This window comes from Myzus persicae, unplaced genomic scaffold (genome assembly GCF_001856785.1).
Source record: "Myzus persicae strain clone G006 unplaced genomic scaffold, MPER_G0061.0, whole genome shotgun sequence".
Classification (NCBI taxonomy): domain Eukaryota; kingdom Metazoa; phylum Arthropoda; class Insecta; order Hemiptera; family Aphididae; genus Myzus; species Myzus persicae.
In genome coordinates, this window is record NW_019104222.1 from 491,530 (window position 1) to 507,769 (window position 16,240).

General features: G+C 30.0%; 1 protein-coding gene across 1 annotated transcript; it reads left to right on the forward strand.

The window, feature by feature from the left end:
- The first annotated feature begins 1,484 nt into the window (after window positions 1-1,484).
- On the forward strand, window positions 1,485-16,239 carry LOC111040175 (aminopeptidase Ey-like). The gene is given in 16 exon segments (XM_022323958.1): window positions 1,485-1,516; window positions 1,801-2,011; window positions 5,313-5,609; window positions 5,689-6,035; window positions 6,535-6,834; window positions 6,918-7,104; window positions 7,179-7,323; window positions 7,388-7,469; window positions 8,974-9,154; window positions 9,287-9,464; window positions 9,967-10,244; window positions 11,701-11,888; window positions 14,586-14,753; window positions 14,823-14,951; window positions 15,009-15,957; window positions 15,959-16,239. Coding segments are annotated over 16 exon segments (3,708 nt in total). The 3' UTR covers window positions 15,995-16,239.
- Window position 16,240: the final 1 nt, after the last annotated feature.

Below are 16,240 nucleotides of genomic sequence, written 5' to 3' on the forward strand. Positions count from 1 at the left end.
GTTAAATTAGTTTATATAATAAAATTGAGTTTCTTTCAGAAGGCAGTGTGTAATTACAATACGCTCAAATACCGATTATGTTCTATTACACATATATTATAATAACATGAGAGTGATATTTCCACTGTATTGTAATGATATGAAATACTCGCTCAGTTGACAATATGTATACCAACGATATACCTACAAGTTGTTATTCACTAATCATGCTCAACCATTCGCCCGAAATCTTGATTTTAATCTTGATTTTGTTTTTATTCGAAATTTGAATTTAGACACTTTCACTATACTAAGATCATAGTTTCAAATAAATTTCGAAAGTACATGTTTTATTCCATTTAATAATAGTGTTCTGTGTTTATACTAAAAAATGTCAATTCATTTGAATCAAAATTTCAACGAATAGGTAGTATTTGAATTATTAAGCTTTAAATATAGGTACAACAAATCATTTTTCCCGAATAATAGTTTTATAAAAATATATTTTATACGTACAATTTACAATTGATGCAATTTTGATTAATCTAGTGTATTTAATATACTCGTACGGTTTTTACAAATTATAGAATACCATTATAAAATTAATTATTGTAAGTTATAAATCATCATATATGGTATCATTCAAAACTATTATCGTCGACTATAATATATTATCCTCTGTGCATAAAATATGATAACCCACAGTGTACTCGTTCAAATATTGATTTAAATATATCAACATTTTTTCATAACAATTACCTGCTTTACAGTTAACAGTAAAAAAAGCGATTCTACTACTATATTCTGGTTTGGAAAAAATAATTCCTATACACCTAGCATTCACAATAAGACACTGTTCAAATGGTATAAAAAAATCCTATATATTTTGAAAATATAATCGTTGAGTATACTTACAAGTTCTGATTTCCTGAATAATTTGTATGATTAATGCATGTTATTATCATAATGAAAGGACAAAAATGGAGGGGAGGTGAGCATCGTTGGTGAGTCATTCGGTATACTAAAGTATTGTGATAATGTGGAGCGTAACAATAAGACGAAAGACGTAAGCCACCGAGCTTTAGTCGGCAAGTGATAATAATTATAATTACGAATCCAACTGTTAAAAGGTATAATATGTACATGCGAAAAAATGTGGGTATGCATGCGGCCTACACTATATGTACATACATATATATACTATTACTATTATAATAATATTTTCCGTATAATATCGTATGGTTATATAGGTATTGCGCTGTTTAAATACAGCCGGTGTTTAACAAATGTGTTTCGCACAATATAGGGTCGGCGGCGGTCGTGTGTGGAGATAACCCAAAAAGCTGCCCCCCACCTCTCGCGAACGCACGCGAGCACAGACCGCCGGTGTTTAGTCATCAGACTTGTAAAAAAAAAAAAAAATAACAATAATATACCTATACGAAAAAAAAAAGGGAAAATAATAATAATAATAGGCAACGTCAACAACAATACATATACCGTACATGGCGTCTCGCAGACACGATCCCAACAACGCGTAAGTACGACCCCCGTGCCTATATTATATATAATAGTAGGTATTGTGTTTTAAAAATATTTTTCTTTTCTGTCGTCGTGCCGGATGATTACAACATATATATACATAATATATTTATATTATTTTATCTGATTTTTAAACAAAACGACGACGACGACGACGACGACGGCAGCAAAATATTTTGGATTATGTTCGATGAACACAGGAGTGATTATCGCCGTGAATAGTAATATCGTCGTGTTCATAAATACATAATATTATTGTTTCCGGTGACGGCGGAACAGCGAAACGCTCAGGATGTCCACGCTACAGGCCCGGCACCGGGGCCACAACATACCCGACGGCGTGACCACGTTCAATGAGATCGAGTATGACCGCGAGGGCGGAGTGTTCCTCAACCGGACCAAGCTCGTGTTGCTGGTCATCATCGTCTTCCTGTTGACCGCGTTTTCGGCGTTTCTCGGACGGTACACGGCCGAACGGCAACTGAGACAGGTAAATCGGAAACGAATCGAAACTACTCAAAAACCGCTCACATTCGACTAGGCGCCTATATAAGTACGACGGGTTTATTCGTTAAACGAATAGTATGATCGGCATGACCTCCCCCCCCCCCACTCGTCAATGTTCTAGTCTGAGGTGTGTTCCGTCTATATCGACAAGACACGAGAGTGGATAAGCGAATAAGACAAAACAGAATCAAATTCGTAAATAATTTTAAAATACTAACAAACCGTTTCAATAAAATGTTATAAAATCATACTTGTCAAACGTGGAACGATTTTAGGTTGGAGGCTGGGAAATTACCGAGGGAAAATTGTTCAAGCCGATCTCCGTCTATATTTACACATAAAAAGGTAAATTGTAGTAAGGATTTCGACTTTCACCTTTCTTTTTTCCATCGTATATAATATTAATTACTTTGTCATTTTTATGCTAAAACTATCGTTGCTACTAAAATCCGTTTAACTTCGAAAATAATTAATTAGTTGATGTGCTAAAAACAAACAGTAAACAGTCCTATATGAGTCATAGTTTTTTTTTTTATAAATATCATTATTATTTTCCTCATCCCGCATATATATGCACTTAATGGATACGGGCACTGCAGTCTGCAGGTTATAGTTAGTGTACTCTTTTTTTTTATTATAATATCAAAGGTGTGTTTGATGGATCTTAGTTTGGATACAATTAATAATATGATATTCCGAAGAGAGTGTACCGGTATGATATTTCATCCTTTTCTTAAACCTACACGTAGAACAAAGTAAAAACCTATCTGTAATTCACACATTAAAATGACATTATCAAAATTGAATTATCATAACCCATCATAAAAATTAAAAAGAATAATATTATCTGATTTGTTAGGAGCTTCTTTCAATATTTTCATTTTAGAAAAAGTTATTAGTAGGTATCTAGTTTTGTATTTGTTTGAAACTATTATTAAAGTTAATAACTTTCTTAAAAATACAAATATTAAAAAAACATTTTTCAATACATAGATAATATTTATTTTTTATAGCAAACCATTATGGTATTTGGTTATAATTCCTGAACGTTATTACATTAAATTTAATAAATTTAATATAAACTTAGGTTAACTATATTAAAGGTAAGGATGATGGAAAAGAGAATTAAACAAATGTAATATTAAAGAAAATTTCCATGCATTTCCAAGATCAAACTTTAGTATATTAATAACAATTCAAAGATTATTTAATAGGTAGTAGTTGGGTAGATGGTATATGTCGGTATGAAAGTCTATTATCATATTGTTATAAATATTAGGAAATTATAATCAAGCCATTATTATAATGGTCACAAATCATTTTTTTCTGTATCAGAATATAAACGTATTAAAAAGCTGTAAAATTACAATAATTGAATAATGTTAATTTATATTTTTACCTACACTTTCATTTCTAAGCTGTAAAAACTCCTACATTAAATGATTTAATAACAAATTGGAAATTAGTTATAGCTTACTTTGTTAATGAAAATTAAAATTTACAAGTAAATTGACTCAATTAACCCTATTAATTAATAATTGATACTTTTCCTGTATATTTATATTGTTTACTAAAATTTACCTAACCTACATTATTCAACAGTTTGTGTGCAAGTACATAATTATACAGTCACATATTTTTTTGTGATATTAGACTGAACAGTTTCTTTTTTTTATGCTACCTACCTACCTCAGTAGAATACATTTTACAACATATTTTTCTACACATACATCTATACATCTATGACCTACTTAATGTACCTAATAATTTGAAAAACGTTAGTCGATTGAAAACAAAACTTAAATACGATATTTAAACGACATTGATATGATCGTTATAAAATGCAGTTAAAACACCAATGTTATTTTCAACATATTAAATAAACAAATAAATAATAATAAAACTTATCAAAATGATAATTAGAGGTGTTCTTATATTGTAGTGCGTATTCTATATTATATTATGCCGCATACTTTCAAGTCTGAATGTGTTTACGAAAAAAATTGTTTTTGTCTTTGTAATGATCGATTCATGTCTTTATTGTATACAAATATAAAAATATATTTGAGTAAATATACTTATTTACGGGTACTTATATTTTTTGAAATAATGAAAATAAAAATGTATCTGTTATCATTATTCATTAACACTCTTCCCTTATCGAATCAATGACATTAGTCTGGAACTTAATACAACTTACAAGGAATAACGTAAGTACATATTTTACCCAGGTTTTTTTAGCACCTTAAACTTTTTCAATGAAATCGATAACATTTTACTGAGTACTCCCTCAACAAATCTGATGGGCACTGATTTTATCTAATAGTATTAATATTAAATCGAATTTGATGAGTAAAAGTTAGAAGCTGTTCTACAAAACATAACATTATTCCTTGGGCATACTAATCGTTCATATTTTTCATTTTGTACATTCATTAAGACATCAATTGAACACCTGTCAGTATAATAAATAATTATAAAGTACACTTACTAATCGGTAATTGTGCATTTGATATATTCTTCTGTAGATGTCTTAATCATCAATTTTATATTTTTATCTTATTTATAATCCGTTTCAGTACATACTTGACGAGTACTTAGTTAATAATTTACTTACTAACTATCACTATTAAACTATAAATCAATGAAGAAAAATCTTAATAAATTACAAAATTATACAAGTCGTCTTTCGTACTATTAATCGTTTATTAATACTCACATAATAAATAATTTATGATTTGAGATGTGACAAATTAAATAGCAATTGTTAAATTTATGGAACATTTTAATATTTTATAATTTTTAATTTATAATTTAATTTTAATTTTATATTTTATGCAATAACTGAATGGATTTTTAAATGAGTTACTAATATTATAAATAGTTTTAAAAACCCATAAATTAGTAATGTCAGTATAATTATAATACCTACCGAATAATAGTAATGTTTTATTGAACATTAGATATGAAAACCATTATTTTATATTTTAATTCGTATGGTAAATGATTTGATATCTAGAACTCTCATCTTAATCCTTATAAAAAAAAACTATTTATAGTAACAACTCGAGAAATCTATTAATTTGTACGTTTTGTTGAATAATATATTTTTTATTTACGCTCAGAAACTTTCGGAAGATCATAAATGACAAAAAATAATAATAATACAGTTCTTGATTTTAAAATAAAACACGTAAGAATAATGATGATAAGTTGTAAAGTCCCATGTGGCGTACACAAAACAAAACACGTACATTGATAGGGTTAATATTGTCATTATTTAGTACATATATCGTGATTCGTTCGTAAAGAAGGCTGACTCGGGCGTCCCGGACAGTCAAATACCATTTTTGGCCGTCGAGCCGGAAAGTTACAAGGTTTTTCTGGACCCGAAGCTGTATGCCGCCGATGGGAAGGTCTCCAAACACGACGTCGATTACAGCGGCCGGGTGGAAGTCATTTTCCGGCCCAAAACCGATACATCCGTCATTAGCTTGCACATCGGACTTTTGAAAATCGACGGCGACACGATGTTAAAACGCAGACTGAGCATGGACACGCCAACCGAATTAGTACTCAAAGTAAGTCCACTGCGAATCGATTTGAATGTAAATAATATGTAAGATAGATTTTTGACCGTTGACTACTACGACGTTTCAGGATGATTCCAAGTACGAGCTCAACGCTGAGGTAGACGAAAGCCAGGAGACACTGACGGTGACCGTCGGCGAACCTCTCAAATCTGGACATTACTACAGTTTGTTCGTGAACTTCACGGGCACCATAGGTCAGAATCCCAACGGCGGATTTTTCAAGGTCGTTTTCGACAACAAAGAAGTCGTCAAGGACCAATGGTATGTGGCCACGAAGTTAGCTCCTCGCAAGGCAAGACATTTGATGCCCTGCGTGGATAATCCTAAGCACAAAGCCATTTTTGAAATGAGCGTGGTCAGAAGCAAGGAAACTAGAGTTATTTTTAACACAAAAGTTAGAGCAACGGAACCATAGTAAGTGCAATCCAAATATTGTATACAATGATTTATCAACATTATTTATAAACAAAGAGTGTTTTTCAATAAATTTGATCATTAATTATTATTCTCACTATAGTTTAATTTCCACAAAGTCAGAGTAGTGTAAATTGCAATAAAATAATTTTAACCGCAGCTTAACTAAATAAGATATTATTAGATATCTATATATTCTTACTCATAGTTAAAATATATTTTTTAACTGTCCTAAATAAAATCAAACTAATGCGTACCTAGGTATTAATATTTATTTTGAGTGGGTATGATGATATAAATATTCCATTATATACCTATATCTAGGTAAAAGTTAAAATAAAAGTTTTGATGTTATTTAATGTTCATAAATTAATAGACTAAAACATATATTCAGTAGGTGTTTTTTTTAAGTAGAAATAGTAGAAAAATATATAACAAAAACTGTCTAAATCTGTTTAAAAAAAAATAGATAAAACAAATTGTATAAATCGTGTTACAGCAATGACAATCTATTCGTAGATCATTTCGAGAAAACCGGACTTATCAGACCAGACTCTTTAGGATTGTTTATGTCAAACTTCAAGTCCAATCCTATACCAACCGACAGTCCATTAGAACTGACAGTATGGAGCCCCGATTCTACTGATTCAATTGAAATGATCACAGATGTAGTGCCGAAAACGTTGGATTTCATGACGTCTTATTTAGCGACCAATTTTCCGACCAACAAACTTGATATAGTCATCGTCCCTAGTGCGGTCATGACTACAGCCGAAAGCCCAGGCTTAATCATGATTAAGTTTGTTGAATTAAAATTGATCATGCTATAATCGTATTAAATGACTAAATAATTGCATATTGTGTATTGTTGTATATTTTTAGAGATTCAATTTTAGGTACCACACATACATCATCGATCATCGAGTACCAAAAATCTGTAGAGTTGATGGTCGCGCACGTCATCCGACAATGGCTTATGCCATTGCGAGGGCTTGACCGAGGAAGTAATGAGGACAAATGGTTGAACGAAGCTATTGTGAATTATCTTAAAATAGTAAACATCGATCACGTAAGGCTAAACAGTTATAGAATATGCAACAACGTAATTTATTGTATTTAATGTACTGTCATCATGATGTTAAGATCAAACCTGCCTGGAATTTTGGAGCTAGATTTCCAATGGACACGATTCAACCTGTCATGTTTTACGATAGTTGGACAAATTCAGAGCCACTGGCTAACTATGAACACCATACAGAAATATATAAATACATACATTCTGTGAAAGGTATATTATGCAATTATAGCCGAATGTTTTGAAAATATCATAATATTCAACAATGTATTTCTAGGTACATCAATATTGCGAATGTTGAACAATACATTTACCGAAGACATTTTTAAACAAACCCTTAGAGAATTTGTACACACAGAGTAAGTTAAGTTAATAAAATATATTATGATCAATAATTTTAATTTTAATCAATTTTTAAAACAATGATTATGTTAAAAATATCATAACAACGTAATATTTTAATACATATTGAACTGCGTTTATTAGTTAGTGATAAAAATTACAGTTAGATAAACCACAATAATATTATAAGCAGTAAAAAAAAATCAATATAAAAATAGCACTTTTAAATGTCCTAAAACTTATAATAATATTATCCATAAATAATTTTAAAAAAATGAATTTTCAAACATATTCAGTGATAGAAATGTGGTGATACTACATAACGATTATATTATGTTTTTACTTTTTTGTCAAAAACCAATATTTATTTTAGAATAAAATTAATTTAATTTCATGCAAAATGTTTAGTATTTGGAACATTATTGGTTTTAGATTTTAAGCAGAGCGATGAAAGTATTTATTTTACAGTTTCGTTTATTTTTCAAGTTTTATATCTGTCGCGCCCTTTAGTGTGGTAGAAATGCTTATATTTTCTACTTCAATATCTTTTCTGGTGAGAAAGTGATTCTAGTTGGTAACTTAAGAGAATAAAAAATAAAATAATCCTATAGTACTTTTCATAATTGTTTTTCATAACACTCAATAATTTGAATTTTCATTTGAGTCTAAGAATCTAACAAATATATCTCATATTTTTAACCTCTTTAAGCTAAGAATCTTAGCAATATGAGCACTCGATCACTTGAAGTTTTTTATAAATCCTTCTGACTTGGAATTATCGAGAATCTACTATGGTTGTACATATAAATATATATTTTTTTTTTATTGAGATTTCACGTAATATGACTTAATAAAGAATTATACATAATCAATTAAAATATTAACCATAAGAATAATAAAACATAATCTAAGAAATAATATTATTTTAAGTGAACGATATAAATAAATAATATATAAATATACAGATAAATAAATAATAACATAAAAATATTATGATATTAAGTATTAGAGTACATAATATATTACAAAACTAAATATATGAATGGTAGAAATAGATATTAATAATATTAAGATAATAAATGATAATAATTAATTAATAATAAACAACTGAATAAGTGATATCTTATGACTTATAATCAAGGCTGAACAAATATGTTATTTAGGAAGAAATTAATTTAGGACTGTTAAAGTTATAGTGCCTATAACTGTTATTAAGGACTAAAGCAAGGAATTTTCATTTCTGGATATAGAAGTGTTGGTAAAATCTCTGGTTCCTTTTAAGCATGATTTAATTTTTAGACATGAGTGACCGGAGTCTTGATTCGAGGGATATCCAATATTTTTTTTTTAGTATAACATAACCTTTCTTAAAGTTTTTTGTATATCATTCAACTACTTTTATAGTTACCTAATAATAATACGTACATCGAACAATATTAAGCACATTTAACTAGTAAAATTTAAATAACTATAATATTATTTTATGTTTATATTATATTGTGTACGTACATACTTTTTTAGAATTTACAAATATAAAGATACAATAAGTTTTTGGACATTGTTGGACGATAATGCCAGAAACAAATCTGTGAAATTACCAGAAAGCTCTGCTGTCTTGCAGATTGTAAATACGTGGATAAAAAACAAAAACTATCCTTTGATAAAATTACAAATCGACGGCGACGATTTGGTTGTGAAACAAGTAATAAATTGAGTTTGTTTTTGTTTCGTACCTTTTTACCTATAATATGAACATGATAGTATACTTATTATTGTATTTCAGTATTTGTATATTTTTAACTATAATATCAATGTTTTATTTTTATAAACCAAGTTTCGATTCGATTACGATGAACCTAAACCTACCAACGATTGGGTGATTCCAATAACTTTGACTTGTGGCGCTGCATACAGCACAACAGTATGGCTGGAAAACAATCCAGAAACCAGAGTGCCGGGATATATTTCGGCATCGAATGGCACGTGGATATTGGCCAACCAACACCAAACAGGTTAGGTCAGTGATAGAAGAAAAATAAGGGCCATAATCAGTTGAATTAAGCTGGATGTTTAGGTTAGATTAGGTTAGGGAAGTTAGGTATAATATGTAAGTATAATTAACTATAACAGCACAATGCAATAAAATATATATCCAAGAACTCCTATATCTCAATGATTTAAATAGCTAGATAAAAATTGTATATGAGTGTATTTAGTAGGTAATAAAAACTCAATTGTGAGATTGTAATTTATTATTGTTTAATAAAAAAAAAAATTAAGAACAATTAGTTGAAAACAATTACAACGACAGAACGATAATATTAAGATAAGTAATTGATAAGGTTAATTATAAGATTCAAAATCATTAAAAAGTTTCTGGGGCCACAATAACACCGATTCAAAAGGGAAACTCCGTTCCGCAATAATCGCAAAAACTGATACATTATAAACCCAGTCAGTTATTATCTTCAAAAATATGAACGTATTCGAATTTAATTAATGTTTGCATTTCAGGTTACTACAGGGTGGCATACGAAGATGTTCTCTTGGATAGAATATCTTACGAGATAAGTAATGGAAAATCGTTTGACGAGTATACCGTGGCCCAGTTGGTCGGTGACATTTTCGAAGGAGCCTTTTCAGGTGTTATCGGATTCAGCGACGCCCTAGGATTCCTGGAAAGGGTTATTCAAAAAGCAGGTCCCTACCCCGGATACTGGCACGCCATTTTTAATGCATTCAACAAAATAGAGATGATGTTGCATAACACTAAACATTACGATTCGCTTTCGGTACGTATGCGATGATATTATATTCGTACAACGATGAGATGTCTGTAATAGTCATAATAAACGAAGGGAACGGAAATATAAAATTACAAGCTCACAGGCTTGAGGGAATTGGTATGACTGCTTGGTTAGCAACAGTCGGTTTGGCACGCATGCCCAGTATGATCTCGTAGGTACATACCATGTCGTACGTAGGTAGGTACTCGAATATTTTCAAAGATGGAAACCTTGTTCTCTCGAAATGCAACTACTGCTCAGCCATATTTATCCCGTCCCTTTCTACACTCATATTGTACGAACGTGTCAACAAGGCCGCCCAATGATGCAGAATGGACGGTCCGTGCTTGTGGTTTATATCTCGCCAAATCAACGAGTTCATAAAGTGCATACATTTTGCACTTCTTCCGTGTTATACTTCAGCAGGTTCAGTGTTTCTTGGAGAAAATTTCTATCACCACTTACCTATGACTATCAGCGGCGATTTCAACAAAAATGTTAACAATTCTGAAGCTCAGACATTGGCTGAAGATTGATAAGACAAATTTGTGTTGAAGTTTACTTCCAACACCACTCCACACGGGAAAACAATTGACACTGTTTTTTGGGGTTGAATATATTGCAAAAAATCAATGCGTTTTACCTTAGCGATCATGAATTACTTATTTTTCACTCTCAAAAGTTACAAGAAACCCAATTATCTATTTTACGAACATTTGAATCATCAACAATACCTGGAGCTTTATACATAAAAAAATAAATCTAGAATACTAAAATACTTCATTTTAAAAATAAATTATCCGCCCCTTAACATATGTTTTGACGGACTGAAACCAGACGTTATGATGGTAAAATAACATATAATAAATATCAAGATAGAGCGTCAAATTCTTAATTTATCATATACAATTTTATTTAATCCATTTATTAATCATTAATATTGTCATTTAATACAATATTCAAACTAAATGTGTATTGGTTTTTTCTTATTAAAATCTCAGATTAATTTAGTCATCACTTATAACTCTGTACCTATGTTATTCGGAAACTTGAATTCCTTTTTTTATTATTTTATTAATGTGATTTATTCTTTGTGCCCGATATAAATATATATATCACACACGTGTTCCGTAACTCCACAGTACCGCAACCTCTACAGCTAATAGCCTTAGTTGTCGAAGCTTAAAAAAAAAATATAAATATATATGCATATGTATAATTCTATATAAATTAATAAACCATATTATAATACATTACAAATTATTTTCAAAGAGTCAATATTTACCTACAAAGAAAAAATCTCATTTAAGTATAAATAACAAACATTTTTTTTACCACGTGCTAACCAGTAAATGAAAATAAATTAAATTTGTATTTTAGTCATATTATCTCGAATGAAATACTATTTTTGTAAGCTATTTTAATTTGCATATTAATTGGAATGTAATATTTATAATTGAAGGTTTATATGGAAATGGTGGTTCAGAAAGCATATGATATGTTTCATGAAAGTACAATTGATTCACCGGACCTAATATTAGGCAAAATGGATACGTTAAATTTTGCTGGACGTGTTGAATTGAAAAAATGTGTCTTGTGGGCTAGAGAACAGTTTAATGATTGGAAGCAGACTACAAGTGAAATTAATTCGTAATTAAATATTAATTATTATTATCATTAATCAATAGCAAGGATGGAAAATTATTTTGACTCGACGTGCCCAAATTACATTTTTTTCGAGAGAGAAAGGGAGATTAAACTATGATAAGAGGTACATATTATAAACAAATGGCTATAGCATACGGCTATTTATCGTCCAATACGATTTTTCAATTTTGTCTGTAGATATTAATACATACACTGTAGTTATATTTATTATAAGAAATCAAATTAAATTTATATATCATATAAATATTTAAATTTTCACGTGCAATCAATTTTTTTTTAATTTTGCAAATGAATTCCTGCTCAATAGCACTTATTACCATCATCGATTGAACGAATTATATAAGAATAATAAATTCCGAATTATCTATCAGTAAAAATCATATCAATATTTTACCACTACAGAGAAAATATCTATGAATCATAAATTTGTTTTGTTAATAGCACTAATACGAGTATGTAACCGTGATAACCAAAACCTTAAGAAAACTTGGTCTGAAACATGGATTGCAACGATAAACTGTATCCAGTAAAAAAACATATTTACTTTAAAATTAATTAATACTTATTATTTTTAATTGTCTGAAATTGAATATTTATTTAAATTTTAAATAATATATTAAGGGATCATAATTTCCAAAAAATAAAATGGTTTGCAAATAAAACCAGGGTTTATTCTGTTTCTTCCAAAAAATGATGACAATTTAGTTTCATTAAAAATTACAAAAAAACGTGGTTTCGACGAAAAAAATGTTTATAAAAAAATAAAAAATGTTTAATCCTAAAGAATTCAAATTTATGTAAAATGGAAGCAATCTAAAAAATAATCATACTTGATAATCATAATACATTAAAGGTTACTGGGAAATACACTCTCTTACATTTAATATATAGGTATAACGTTATATTTAGAACAAATTTTGAAATACATGTATTAATAGTCAATACCATATGCACTCCAAATGTGAAATGACAATGACAGGTTTCTTTATCTATATTTTTAACCGGGTTTATTTCATACTTGTAGGTACCTATATACATATAATTTTACTCATACTTTGTTATACTATTTTAAGCGTAAATACAATTTATGAATTTTTCAAAAATTCTGTTTTATTTTAATTTTCTAAAAAGTAGTTTTTCTCCGGAAAATTTTTATTTTTACACTGTCCAATTTTTCCATATTTTCCTAAACTCTGTACAAACAGCTTTTCCGAGATTTCCCCGAATTTTTCATGAAATATTCCAGCAGTTCTGTACCATTAAACACACAACTTTTATGGAACACTTTAACTTAGCTGTCGAATATAATAGACCAATGATCACTCATTCACTACCGACAGAGTGCCTTTTGCATCTTGTTTTCTCCAATTTCCCCATCGACGCTCAACCGTCTGTGAGTAATCGACAGCTTATAGATCAGCAAAATAATACCTATTTGTGATTCATATCATTTTTATTTTTTATATTAATTCTAAGCTACAACATACCAATAAAATAACATGATTATATAAATAACTAAAATAAAAGTATAACAAATCATAAAAGAAGATCAATTCTACATTGGAATTCTACATTGGAAGAAATTACAAACACTTGATAAACACTATTTAATTATTATTAATATTTGAAAAATATGTTTTAAATGCAGTTTTACTTAATATGATAAATTAAAAAGTAACCTCGTTTTTAATTTCACAAAAGTACCTTGGGAGTTGATTATTACGGCTTCAAATATAAAAAAATTGTGTATCATAAATTTTAATTTTTTCAAATTTAACAAAATGTTACATAAATAAAAATTAATTAACTGAAAAGTCTACACTTTAAAAATGTTCAAAAAAACAGAGTAATACATATAAAATAATGTTGAAGGTAGAATAAAGAGCATATTACTCATTTTTAAAACGTTTTAAATAAAATTAATTAACAAAAAAAAACTCAAATAATACAAATAACTCTTTTAATTTTTATTGGTGCTTAGTAATAACATAAAATGAGAAGTTCATTTAAAATTTATTTTTTTTAACTACCTATATGATGTATAAATGTATAATGATTAGTGTTTATCCTCAATAATTTATACTTTTATTTGTATTATCTCTGTAACATAATAGATATCCATTAGAGTCCATAATTGCATTTTTTATACCAGTCTAATATCCATATATTGTCAATATATATTATTTGTATTAAACTTTAAATCATGTAATTACTTACTATATATCCTAACTAAAATTACCTATATAACGATTAAAAAAGGCACCCCTTAAGAATTAAACTCGATTTTAAAATGATTCAAGTTTATTAAATAAGTTATAGATAACGAGAATAACCAATAAAGTTTCTACAAAGTACAGACTATCAAAAGTAGTTTTTGATGAATTAAAACCCAGTCACACATACACACACACGTCCATGCGCGAATCACTTGAAATCTGAGTTATTAATGCTAAGTTTATATGATTATCTTAGTTCGGATGTGTTGTAATTTAAAAGTTTACATGACGTGTAAAGCATTATACATACATAGCACACCCTCGACACATACACATATTATATAATATATAATATATGTATAAATAAATTAACTGATAACTTAATTTTCTTTAAGAAACTTTTGTGTTATTAAATGATTCATATGTAGGTACCGTACTAACTTATTGTTAATTTCCTTTACAGTATCGCACCGAACGATCGTAAACCCGTTTACTGTACTGCCATGCAATATGCCACCAAGTACGATCATAGATTTATGTTGAGCAAATACGCAAGTTCTAAATGGACTCCAGACAGAAAATCCATAGCTAAAAGCTTTTCATGTTCGCGAAATCCACAATTTTTACAAAAGTACATTCGAATACAGTATAACAACGAACAGATAAAATTATATAAATTCTATATTTTGAAACGTTACAGGATATTGGAAGCGGAAGAAGTGAAATTCGACGACTTGAATGACATTTGGCAATCAATTTTAGATAATCCAACGGCGGGGCAATTCCCATTCAATTACTTGAGAAACAACTGGGAAACGTTAATTCAAGAGTAAGTTTAATGTTACATTTAAAAAACAAGTGATCATTTATGTAATGTATGAATTAGATATGCAGATACTAATGTTGGGTTATTGAGTACGATGTTACATGCAGGAATCCGAGCTTTAAATAGCCTAGCTGATCTCGAAATATTACAGAGCTTCAGTGAAAAATATTTCGGTAACACCGTCGAAAACCGGAACCCAACATTATTGGAAGTCTTGCATTTTGAAGAAGAGATACTCAGACAGAAGATCATATGGAAGGAAAAATACGAGAGCGTGATATCTAGCTGGATAACACCAAAAGCAGCTAAGAGCGATCTTAGGTTTTACAAGATCGGCGATGGGCAGGTTAAGACCGGAGAGAACAAACCAGAAAACAACGTCGAGATAAAGCCAGGTGAAGAAAAACAGTCGGTGGGCGATGTAAAAACCGAAGAGACCAATCAAGAAAATATGACTCCTCTCAAAACGGACGCTCCCCAAGTAAACCAACCCGTGGTAGTCGAGGAAACCAAAAACCAAACTCCTGCCGTGGACACTGGTGAAAAACCCGAACCAACAGCTGCGATCGCCACCGACAAAAACGCACCACCTGCCGCAACTGCAGTAGTTCGAGAAAATACAACACCTGCCGTGGAACAAATCGAACCCACCACCGATGACCTGAAACCCGCCGCCGAAGAAAATAAAACGGATATCTCAGAAACCAAACCAGCTGCCGAAGAGAAGAAAACAGCCGTCGGTGAAATCACACCCACCGCCGAAGAAAAGAAAACGGCTGCCTTAGAAATCAAACCAGCCGCTGAAGAAAAGAAAACTGATGCCTTAGACACCAAACCTGTAGCCGCTGAAGAGAAGAAAATTGATGTTAATAAAATTAATAAGCCTGAAGCTGGTAAGCCCGTAACTACCGAAGACGAAAAACTTCAAGAAACACCCCAACCGGTCGTTGGTGGGTCCGAAGTCAACAACCCCAATGAGGAGACGAACGATGAGAAAAAACCAGAAGTGACCAAGAAAAAGAAACCGAAAAGATTTATTAGAATGAACAAGGAACCAGATAATATACTATGAACACGAGTGAATAAAAACCACGAATAAACCATACAAACTGTATTATAAATTAAAATAATATTTATCATTGCACGTAAAAATGTAATCTCGCACTGACACGAGGCAACAAATGGGTTTCGGAACTATTAGAACCGGAAATTATTTAACAATGATGTTCCATTCATTATTCAATAATTTCCGTCATTGCGGCTTGCGCCCATCATTCATTAAAAATAAATAC